At 42.0% G+C, this 12594-nt stretch overlaps 1 protein-coding gene and 1 long non-coding RNA gene across 2 annotated transcripts in view; both read left to right on the top strand.

The window, feature by feature from the left end:
• c10h1orf210 (chromosome 10 C1orf210 homolog) overlaps positions 1-6976 on the top strand; it is a 62909-nt gene extending 55933 nt beyond the window's left edge. Inside the window, exon 5 of the mRNA XM_051932971.1 lies at positions 6358-6976. Within this exon, the coding sequence (XP_051788931.1) occupies positions 6358-6749 (392 nt within the window). The 3' untranslated portion in view covers positions 6750-6976. The remainder of the gene's footprint in view (positions 1-6357) is intronic.
• Positions 6977-7167: 191 nt separating this feature from the next.
• LOC114658801 (uncharacterized) lies at positions 7168-12188 on the top strand. Its single transcript, XR_003717462.2, has 2 exons — positions 7168-12108; positions 12140-12188. It is a non-coding gene; the product is annotated as an uncharacterized LOC114658801 (long non-coding RNA).
• Positions 12189-12594: the final 406 nt, after the last annotated feature.

Raw genomic sequence — 12594 nt, 5'->3', positions numbered from 1 at the left:
AGCATGGTACCGTTATAGGATGCCACCTGTGCAATAAGTCAATTCGTGAAATTTCCTTGCTACTAAATATTCCACGGTCAACTGTTAGTGGTATTATAACAAAGTGGAAGCAACTGGGAACAACAGCTTCATGGGATGGGTTTCTGTGGCCGAGCAGCTGCAGCTAAGCCTGACATCACCAAGTGCAATGCAAAGCATCGGATGCAGTGGTGTAAAGCCCACCGTCACTGGACTCTATAGCAGTGGAGACGTGTCCTCGGGAGTGACGAATCGCGCAATCCGATGGACGAGTCTGGGTTTGGTGGTACTTGCCTGATTGCGTTGTGCCAAGTGTAAAGTTTGATGGAGGGGGGGATTATGGTGTGGGATTGTTTTACAGGGGCTGGGCTTGGCCCCTTAGTTCCAGTGAAAGGACCTCTTTATGTTTTAGCATACAATGCCATTTTAGTGTTCTCCCCGTGTCTGCGTGGGTTTCCTCCGGGTGCTCCGGTTTCCTCCCACAGTCCAAAGACATGCAGGTTAGGTGGATTGGCGATTCTAAATTGTCCCTAGTGTGTGCTTGGTGTTTGGGTGTGTTTGTGTGTGTCCTGCGGTGGGTTGGCACCCTGCCCGGGATTGGTTCCTGCCTTGTGCCCTGTGTTGGCTGGGATTGGCTCCAGCAGACCCCCGTGACCCTGTGTTCGGATTCATCCATCCATCCATCCATTTCCCAACCCGCTGAATCCGAACACAGGGTCACGGGGGTCTGCTGGAGCCAATCCCAGCCAACACAGGGCACAAGGCAGGAACCAATCCCGAGCAGGGTGCCAACCCACCGCAGTGTTCGGATTCAGCGGGTTGGAAAATGGATGGATGGATGGATGGATGGATGCCATTTTAGACAATTTCATGCTCCCAACTTTGTGGGATGGCCCCTTCCTTTTCCAACATGACTGCACACCAGTGCACAAAGCAAGGTCTATGAAGAAATGGATGAGCGAGTTTGGTGTGGAGGAACTTGACTGGCTTGCAAAGAGAGAGCCATGACCTCAACTTTGGGATGAATTAGAGAGGAGACTGTGAGCGAGGCAGGCCTTCTCATCCAAAATCAGTGCCTGACCTCACAAATGCTCTCCTGGTCACAAATTCTCATCAACACACTTCTACACCTTGTGGAAAGCCTTTCCAGAAGAGTTGAAGCTGTTATGGCTGCAAAGGGTGGGCCAACTCCATATTAAAGCCTATGTATTAAGAATTGGATGTCATTAAAGTTCATGTGTGTGTAAAGGCAGGCATCCCGATACTTTTGGCAATATAGTGTATTAATATTTATTGTTGTGCATGGTGTGACCTGAAATGTATGCAAATCACCTTAAATGAAAGTCTGCAATGTGAATTTTAATTACGTCTGAATTGTTCAATTTGTAATTTTAAACTGTAGAGCAGAGGGGGAAATCAAGGAAAAATGTTTCTTTGTCTGTGACATTATGGAGGGCACTGTAGGTATGGACCTTCTGTAAAATATCAGGGACACATAAAGTGCTATCTAAATCTATCTAACGAAACATTTTTGGTTGTATGGCTCCTTAGTGTTCTCATTCATCCACACCAGAAATTTCAAAAAGTGTTGAATCCTGTTTCTGAGAGCACCATCAAGATGTCATGGGGCATAGATTGAGGAGATCGTTTCTCCCCCAAACTATGCGACTCTTTAATTCCACCCAGAGGGGTAAACGTTAACATTCAACATTATACATAGTTATTGTCTGTTTTTCACCTGCATTGTTATCATTTTTTAATTTAATATTATTTATTGTATCAGTATGCTGCTGCTGAAGAATGTGAATTTCCCATTGGGATTAATAAAGTATCTATCTATCTATCTATCTATCTATCTATCTATCTATCTACTGAAGCCGAGAGAGGACGTGCAATATCATTATTTTTTTTAAATTGTCTCCTCGAGATAACAGACTAATTTTATCGAGATCTCGAGATAACAAAGTTTGTTTTCTCGAGATAACGTAATCATTTTATCGAGATGTCGAGAAAACGAAAATTTGTTTTCTTGAGATAACGGAATAATTTTATCGTGATCTTGAGAAAATGAAACTTAACCTTTGCTTCTGGCATCAGGCTTGCTTATATTGCGACACCTATACAGTTGAAGCTTTGCTAACCGTCTTCTTAAATGATGGACACTAACGTTATTATTTTCTAAACTAAGGCATAAACATATTTCAGCCTGCGCCAGCCCTTGATTGAACAAAAATGTGACGTGCTGATCAATACAGTTCTGCCCTTCTGCCATTTCAAACAGGACGTGGCTTCAATAAGCTAAACATTAAACGTTAGATACAATTATTTCACAATTTTGAGAAAACAAGATCTTTTGCTTTATCGAGATCTCGATAAAATTATTCTGTTATCTCGAGAAAGCAAAGCTCGTTTTCTCGAGATCTCGATAAAATTAGTTCATTATCTCGAGGAAACAATTTTAAAAAATAACGATAAAATATATAAACCCATTTTACAGTCTCTCCCTTTCAAAGATCCAAGATGACAGTGAGAAAAGGATCTCTCATGAAAACATATAAGAAAAGAAGTGGAAGGTAGCAATGCAGAGAATTCACTCGAGTTCCATATGTGCAAAGCATACAATTATTCAACTCAAAATTATATATCGAGCACATCTGTCTCACTTAAAACTGTCCAAAATGTTTCCAGGGCGAGATCTAACCTACAAACATTGCAATCGAGCTCCAGCCTCACTGGGTCACATGTTTTGGGCCTACGCCAAATTAACATCATTTTGGACCAAGTGCCTCTCAGACAGCCTTGGGGGTCACAATCCCTCCTATCCCATTAACAGCTGTGTTTGGTGGGCTCACAGAGGGGCTTAAAGTGAAGAAGGACAAACAAACTGTGATCACCTTCACTACACTATTGGCACGTAGACTTATCTTACTCAACTGGAAGAATCCTAACTGACATCTAAGTCAGTGGGTGACTGATGTTTTATATTATTTGAAACTGGAAAAAATCAAATTCTCACTTAGAGGTTCTATACAGAACTTTTTCAAAACCTGGCAGGATCTGATCAGTAACATTTTAGAATAAGCTCTTAAAGCACTGAGAAAGCAGATTATCTCCCCATTTGTTTTTCTTCTCCATTTATCGTTATTCACTTATTAATTCATCTATGTACTTATTTTTACTAGCTTTAAGTTTTACTCTGCTGGCCATGCTCTCTTTCTCAGGGGTGGGGGATGATTTGTTTTCAATCCTATTTTTGTAAAAATTGATCAATTTGTTTGGAAAGTTGTGTGATTACAATAAAATCAATAAAATTAAAAAAAAATGTAAAAAAATAACGATATTGCACGTCCTCTCTCGGCTTCCGTGGATGGCAATATCTTCACTTTTTTGTTTTTATGTAATCTATTGAAACATATATTGTATGACTGTGTGACAATGCGGGTTCTGCTCCATGCTCCCATTGGCTGTCCGGGAGCCCTCGAACCCTACACCGTCGATAATGTTACCGAGATGAGCTAGACAGTTAGGCAACAATAGCAAGGGGATGATGTATAAAAGTGCAAAAGTGCTTTTATTAAAATCAGCAAAATTAAAAGTGTTCAAATAAATAGTGCAGTCAAACCAATAAATAATCCATTAAAAGATGATGAGGTTAAAAACCATAGAAAAACAATCCTTTAAAAATCGCGGTTAAAACAATGATGGAAGCAGTCCTTTAAAATATCATACAGAGCCCGGTGCTTCTTTACCCTAGCGTCTCACCTGCTTCACCCATCTGGGCCCTGCAGCAGGTGAGACGCACTCTCTGCAGCTGTCCTTCTTGCTCTCACACAGGTCTGGAGGCCTCCCGATCCTGGCTTCGGTCGCGCACTCATCCCAGGCCCGAGACTTGGAGTCCTTGACAACCAGGACGCTCACATCAAGGACTTCTCCACCAAGCCTCCCGACTCCCGCTGCCATCCTGGCCTTACGCGGCCAGTCGCCCTTCACTGGTCACTCCCGCTACTCGATCACTCAGCGGGAGCGACCACTACTACGACTCCCAGGTGTCGGCCTAACACCCAGGCTTCCGTTCAGCTGCCTGCGAGAATTCAGTCACTCGCTTGCTCACCCACACCTGCTCTCTCTGTCTCTCTCTCTCTCTCTTCTCTCCTGCTCCTCGCTCTCCAGCAACCTCCGTCTTTCTTTCCTTTCATCTTTTTTCCATTCTAGCCGACTCGCGCTTCTATCTACAGTCATGGCCGAAATTATCGGCACCCCTGGAATTTTCCCAGAAAATGCACCATTTCTCCCAGAAAATTATTGCAATTACAAATGTTTTGGTATATACACGTTTATTTCCTTTATGTGCATTGGAACAACACAAAAAAACAGAGAAAAAAAGCCAAATCTGACATCATGTCACACAGAACTCCAAAAATGGGTCGGACAAAATTATTGGCACCCTTTCAAAATTGTGGGTAAATCACACCTGAAGCCAGTTAAAATGGAGAAAAGTTGACTCAAGCTTTCTGTTGTGTGTCTGAGTGTGCCACACTAAGCATGGAGAACAGAAAGAAGAGCAGAGAATTGTCTGAGGACTTGAGAACAAAAATTGTGGAAAAATATCAACAATCTCAAGGCTACAAGTCCATCTCCAGAGATCTTCATGTTCCTTTGTCCACTGTGCACAACATAATCAAGAAGTTCACAACACAGGGCACTGTAGCTAATCTCCCTGGATGTGGACGGAAGAGAAAAATTGATAAAAGACTGCAATGAAGGATAGTCCGAATGGTGGATAAACAACCCCAATCAACTTCAAAACATATTCATGCTGTTCTGCAGACTCTGGGTGCAACAGTGTCAGCTCGAACTATCCGTCAACATCTGAACAAAATGAAACACAATGGCAGGAGAGCCAGGAGGACCCCACTGCTGACACAGAAACATAAAAAAGCCAGACTGGAGTTTGCCAAAATATACTTGATGAAGCCAAAATCCTTCTGGGCAAACGTCTTGTGGACAGATGAGACCAAGGTAGAGCTTTTTGGTAAAGCTCATCATTCTACTGTTTACAGAAAACGGAATAAGGCCTACAAAGAAAAGAACACAGTACTTACAGTCAAACATGGTGGAGGTTCTAAGATGTTTTGGGGATGTTTTGCTGCCTCTGGCACTGGATGCCTTGACTAGGTGCAAGGCATCATGAAATCTGAAGACTACCAAAAGATATTGGGGCACAATGTAGGGCCCAGTGTCAGAAAGCTAGGTCTGCGTCAGAGGTCATGGGTGTTCCAGCAGGACAATGACCCCAAACATACCTCTAAAAGCACTCAGAAATGGTTGAAGACAAAGCGCTGGAGAGTTCTGAAGTGGCTAGCAATGAATCCGAATCTAAATCCGACTGAACACTTATGGAGAGATCTCAAAATTGCTGTTGGGAGAAGGCGCCCTTCAAATCTGAGAGACCTTGAGCAGTTTGCAAAAGAAGAGTGGTCAGAAATTCCAGTTGAGAGGTGTAACAAGCTTGTTGATGGTTATAGGAAGCGCTTGATTTCAGTTATTTTTTCCAAAGGGCGTGCAACCAAATATTAAGTAGAGGGTGCCAATAATTTTGTCCAGCCCAGTTTTTGAGTTCTGTGTGACATGATGTCAGATTTGGCTTTTTTTCTCTGTTTCTTTGTGTTGTTCCAATGCACATAAAGGAAATAAATGTGTGTATACCAAAACATTTGTAACTGCAACAATTTTCTGGGAGAAATGGTGCATTTTCAAGGAAAATTCCAAGGGTGCTGATAATTTCGGCCATGACTCTATGCCGAGAGGGCATAGAAGCTGCAGCACATTAGCATCCCCAGGAACAATGACGGATGTGGGCAGTCTCTCACCTGTGCACTTAGGTGAGATACGCCCACACTGCAGATTGTCCTGAGACCCCCTTTAGCCACAACTACCACTCCCCCTTGCTAAGCCGCGAGCGCGGTGATTATTTATTTAAAACTTCCTTTACTAAGAGAGAGCTGTGGACCTGCTATACCACAGAGTGACACTTGTGGAAATGGAGTTATCTGTTATCTCACTTTGTATTAAATTGAATGCTTGGCTGTAGGAAACAATTAAGATTTCTGAATCTTAGAATCTGCATATTTTGCTTTAATTTTAAGTGTCTTCCATTTTTATTAATTGGTGATTAGTTAGGAAAGCGACTGGAACAAAATTGTGCAGTGGCCTGCCAGAAGAGTTTGGCAGTAAGTTTGAGTAGTGGCTCAAAGTAACACCTTAATGACAATCTACTTCATTTTTTTACTTAAAGTCTATTATGAGAGTGTAATTTTTTCTTCCTTTTTTTAAATTTAGCAAAGATGGCTGAACAAGATGACAAGACCAGCAGAGGGTACAGCTGGCAGTACATTGTGATAGTGTTGGGCGTCGCTATCGGCTTGTCTGTCTTTATAGCCGTGGCAGTGAAATGCAAGCTCTTTCACCGCTATCTCTCCAGCTACCGACACAGCCTGCTGAATGAGCCTGATGCCTACAGCAATTATGAGCCCGAAAACATGGCGGTGAGAATCCCGGATCAATACCGTACAGGAAGCCAGACGCATGCGTCCACCCACAGTGCCAGTGAGCTTGAAGATGATGATGATGGATTCATTGAAGACAACTATATCCAGGCCAGTGAAAGACAGCGGGCAGAGCAGGAGGCAGAACTTGATGAGGAAGATGATCTGCATTTTACTATTTCTTAAAACAAAAACAAAAAAAAAACAGAAAGGGTTGTGGTTAGTGGATAGTTTCTGGTTTAGAAATGTTTTTGTCTGTGCTCCATAATACTCCACTACAGTGCATCCGGAAAGTATTCACAGCGCATCACTTTTTCCACATTTTGTTATGTTACAGCCTTATTCCAAAATGGATTAAATTCATTTTTTTCCTCAGAATTCTACACACAACACCCCATAATGACAACATGAAAAAATTTTACTTGAGGTTTTTGCAAATTTATTAAAAATAAAAAAACTGAGAAAGCACATGTACATAAGTATTCACAGCCTTTGCCATGAAGCTCAAAATTGAGCTCAGGTGCATCCTGTTTCCCCTGATCATCCTTGAGATGTTTCTGCAGCTTAATTGGAGTCCACCTGTGGTAAATTCAGGTGACTGGACATGATTTGGAAAGGCACACACCTGTCTATAGAAGGTACATGTCCATAAGTATTCACAGCCTTTGCTCAATACTTTGTCGATGCCCCTTTGGCAGCAATTCCAGCCTCAAGTCTTGTTGAATATGATGCCACAAGCTTGGCACACCTATCCTTGGCCAGTTTCTCCCATTCCTCTTTGCAGCACCTCTCAAGCTCCATCAGGTTGGATGGGAAGCGTCGGTGCACAGCCATTTTAAGATCTCTCCAGACATGTTCAATCGGATTCAAGTCTGGGCTCTGGCTGGGCCACTCAAGGACATTCACAGAGTTGTCCTGAAGCCACTCCTTTGATATCTTGGCTGTGTGCTTAGGGTCGTTGTCCTGCTGAAAGATGAACCGTCGCCCCAGTCTGAGGTGAAGAGCGCTCTGGAGCAGGTTTTCATCCAGGATGTCTCTGTACATTGCTGCAGTCATCTTTCCCTTCATCCTGACTAGTCTCCCAGTCCCTGCCGCTAAACAACATCCCCACAGCATGATGCTGCCACCACCATGCTTCACTGTAGGGATGGTATTGGCCTGGTGATGAGCTGTGCCTGGTTTCCTCCAAACGTGACGCCTGGCATTCACACCAAAGAGTTCAATCTTTGTCTCATCAGACCAGATAATTTTCTTTCTCATGGTCTGAGAGTCCTTCAGGTGCCTTTTGGCAAACTCCAGGCGGGCTGCCATGTGCCTTTTACTAAGGAGTGGCTTCCGTCTGGCCACTCTACTATACAGGCCTGATTGGTGGATTGCTGCAGAGGTGGTTGTACTTCTGGATGGTTCTCTTCTCTCCACAGAGGACCTCTGGAGCTCTTGACAGAGTGACCATCGGGTTCTTGGTCACCTTCCTGACTAAGGCACCGATCGCTCAGTTTAGATGGCCGGCCAGCTCTAGGAAGAGTCCTGGTGGTTTCGAACTTCTTCCACTTACGGATGATGGAGGCCACTGAGCTCATTGGGACCTTCAAAGCAGCAGAAATTTTTTTGTAACCTTCCCCAGATTTGTGCCTCGAGACAATCCTGTCTTGGAGGTCTACAGACAATTCCTTTGACTTCATGCTTGGTTTGTGCTCTGACATGAACTGTCAACTCTGGGACCTTATATAGACAGGTGTGTGCCTTTCCAAATCATGTCCAGTCAACTGAATTTATCACAGGTGGACTCCAATTAAGCTGCAGAAACATCTCAAGGATGATCAGGGGAAACAGGATGCACCTGAGCTCAATTTTGAGCTTCATGGCAAAGGCTGTGAATACTTATGTACATGTGCTTTCTCAGTTTTTTTATTTTTAATAAATTTGCAAAAACCTCAAGTACACGTTTTTCATGTTGTCATTATGGGGTGTTGTGTGTAGAATTCTGAGGAAAAAAATGAATTTAATCCATTTTGGAATAAGGCTGTAACATAACAAAATGTGGAAAAAGTGATGCGCTGTGAATACTTTCCGGATGCACTGTATGTGCCAGTCAGAATGTTCAGGTATTGTACGTGATCGTAAAAGGAAAGCAAAATGCAAACTTTATATAAACAGGGCTTAAATTAGAGGCGAGGCCTGTCCCATTTGCTCCTGCTACACAAAACTCAGAATGTCTACCAACACATTTGGAGAAGGTGTCTAGTAAGCCTTAGAAAGCAGCAGTAATACAAGAACACAACAGCAAAGCTTTCTACCAAGAGCATAAAGATCCTGACAAGTGAGAGACCATTTAGTCCGTCCACCTTGTTTGGTTAACTAATAGATAAATTCTTGCAAGGTCACTCCTCTATAACTGTATACATATTACAGAAGGCATGTTATAGAAGCAGGCTACTACTCCCTCTTCCTTACAAGGTCCCTAAATATCTGGTGGGTGCTGCATCTGCTTTCCCCAAAGCACTGCACATTTACCTCACTCACCAAGTTCTGACTGCCTCACTTCCTGACATCTTTCCTCCTAGTGTTAGGCCGAGTACTGTTCTGTATGAGAAACACTTTCACATGCCATAGTATACGTTTAGGGCAATACATTATAATTTATCACATACTGATTCATCTTTGTTTTATTATTTATTTGCTAAGTTAATGACCCAGTGTGCTCTCTGAACAATTCAATAGAAACTGAAGATGAACTGAAATAACACTTAAAAAGCCTCCAATTCAGTTTTAGCCAAGCCCATCGTCAAATCTGCAAAACACCTAGAAATTCTGCTATTTCTTCTTCTAGCATCAGAACTTCCAGGACACACCAGGCGGTCATAACTACAATCAGTGATAATTACAGAGCTTCTTGAATACAACACTCCTTGGCCTCAGTGTTCTGTTCTTGAGGTGTTGCTCCACTACTTTCCCCAGGAGTCACTACCAAATATGGAACCTTATGATTAAGTTTTACAAGACACTGATGAAAGGATAACAATAAAGAGTGCAAAAGACCCCCTTCTTTTGACACCCACTGCACACCCAACCTACCTGGAAAGGGGTCTCTCTTTGAACTGCCTTTCCCAAGGTTTCTTCTATTTTTCCCTACAAGGTTTTTTTGGGAGTTTTTCCTTGTCTTCTTAGAGAGTCAAGGCTGGGGGGCTGTCAAGAGGCAGGGCCTGTTAAAGCCCATTGCGGCACTTCTAGTGTGATTTTGGGCTATACAAAAATAAATTGTATTGTATTGTATTGTATTGCAAATATTGTTTGTTTGGCTTGAAATAGATGCAAATACTCTCGTGCCTACATGATGAAATCCACATCTTTGCTGTCTGGATCTTTATTCTGTACTACTGTACTTCACCCCAACCCCCACGGGCCATGCTATACGCCAGCCACTTCACGTCTCTGCCGCTCGCGTGGTGGGGCTGAACGCATGCTAAGGAGATGCGGTCGGATCAGCTGCTGGCTTGCTGCTGCCGAGCTGCGTGTTCTGCCTGTCACGCTGCGCGTCGATCATTTAAAAGCCTGTACAGCAGCTGTCCTTTTGTCTCACTGACTTGTCTCGTGGGACGTCAAAGTGTCTTTACGAGAAGATCACGTCTCGACCCAAGATTTTTTTATTATAATACATACACTACTAGTCGAACGTTTGTGCACAGCCAGAAATTTGAATGTTTTTTATAGAAATTCTGTTTTAATCAGGATACCATTAAATTGAGTTGAAAAATACAATCAAGACATTACTAGTGTTGCATAATGGCTGTTACTGCTTTGAAATGACAGATTTTTAATTTATTATTCACATTTAGATAGATAGATAGATAGATAGATAGATAGATAGATAGATAGATAGATAGATAGATAGATAGATAGATAGATAGATAGATAGATAGATAGATAGATAGAATGGCACTACAGTAATCCCTAACTTATCGCGGGAGATAGGTTCAAAGGCTGACCACGATAACTGAATTTCCGCGAAGTAGGGACACCATATGTATTTAATTATTTAACGTGTATTTGGACGTTTTTAAACCCTCCCTGTATTGTTTACAACCAACCCATTACTCTATTAATAAGAGGGACAACTGCTAAGCAATATGAAATCGGTAGATAAGTTTACACTTACTGTATAGCGAAGTACACGTAGCTATATATGACGTGATGATGGTGATGAATATGCTGCGCAGTAAAAATGATGACGATGAAGGTGATAATCCCCTGAATGCAGTAGCAAGAGCACGTTAATGCTGAATGAGTGAGATGAGACTTCCTGGTTAATGCAGCACTCCGTCGCTGAGCCAATCAGCAGCACACAGGAACTTAACTGCGTGCTCTGATTGGGTAGCTTCTCAGCCATCCGCCAATAGCATCTCTTGTATGAAATCAACTGGGCAAACCAACTGAGGAAGCAAGTACCAGAAGTAAAAAGACCCATTGTCCACAGAAACCCGCGAAGCAGCGAAAAATCTGTGTTATATATTTAGATATGCTTACATATAAAATCCGCGAAGTTGTGAATCCGCGAAAAGTGAACCGCGAAGTAGCGAGGGATTACTGTATATAATAGATAGATAGATAGATGTGAAAGGCACTATATAATAGATAGATAGATGTGAAAGGCGATAGATAGATAGATAGATAGATAGATAGATAGATAGATAGATAGATAGATAGATAGATAGATAGATAGATAGATAGATAGATAGATAGATAGATAGACTTCAGTGTGGACACCACACCAGAATGACTAGAATGCAAGAAAATTAAAAAGAAAGAAAAGGCGCTATACAGTCGTATTGCTGTTGGTATAAAGGAGCCCTAGTTATGTTTCTTGACACACTTCTTCTGTGGTGTCAGAGAGGGGATGTGCAGCATTGTTCATAATGACACTCAGCTTTGTTTTAATTCTCTCCTTCGACTTTGACTGCAAAGTCCCATTTTCAGCAGCCATTCCTTCCATGTCCTAATAGTAAACTCCCTTAGCATAGCCTTAATTAGTTGTGTGTTAATGCTAATTGGTTATTAGAGAAACTTTTGTCATTTCTTTAGCACCGCTAGAATCCATTATTCTGTTCATTTGGGTTCCAAGGTACTGGCATTCCTAAAGTTCAGTTCTGGCCTTGCATTTGTAAAGTTCAGTCCCGAGTTCAGAAATGGCCAAAATAAGAGTTTTCAGTGATGCTAAAGCAATTAGAAAGGTTTCCGTAATAATCAGTATTTCTATCAATAATCAGCATTTAAAATGACTAATTATGGATTAGCAAAGGGAGTTGACCATTAGGTGGGTGAAGGAATGACTGCTGAAAAGGGGCCTTTGCAGTCATATATGAATAATAAATAAAAAATCATCTATTTCAAGCAGTAACAACCATTATACACACTGTCTTTAAAAGATTTTTAAATAAATTTATTAGTATCTTGATAAAAATAGGCAACAATTTCTATCAAAAACGTGAACTTTTTTCGGCTAGTCCAAATATTTGACTGGTAGTCATTTCTTGTGCATCTCTTTGGGGTTTTGCCAGCCATCCCCATACACCCTCAAGTGTTTCCCATCCCCACATGCCTTCCACATCTAAGTTTGTCTAATTTGCTGGATAACTCTGCAAGGACCAACCCTGAAGATCCATTTACAAATATAATTGGACTCTCAGAGTCCAGACAAGGAAATCTCTTTTCACAGCTGTTGCTCATGGACATGTTTTAGTCTGCGGTGTGGCCTCATAGCTAAAGCATTGCATTATAAAGCACCTACAGGTGGGCTCGATCTTCAGCTGCAGCCCTCCGAGTGACTCAAGCCACCTACCAGTGCATCAGTTGTAGTTAGAATAAATACGAAAAATCACCAGAAAAATAAAAAGTTTCATAACCTGCTGCTGAACCAGGATCAGGTGAAGGCATAGCTAAGTAGAGGCAGATGAGGTCAGCTTTGTTACGCTTGGCGTTATTGTTTTCAGCTTGTAATTTTTCCATTTATAACCTTTACCTATTTCACCATGTT

This window comes from Erpetoichthys calabaricus, chromosome 10, assembly GCF_900747795.2.
Source record: "Erpetoichthys calabaricus chromosome 10, fErpCal1.3, whole genome shotgun sequence".
Classification (NCBI taxonomy): domain Eukaryota; kingdom Metazoa; phylum Chordata; class Cladistia; order Polypteriformes; family Polypteridae; genus Erpetoichthys; species Erpetoichthys calabaricus.
Note: the sequence above shows the minus strand (reverse complement) of the source record. Positions and strands in the feature narration are given on the sequence as shown.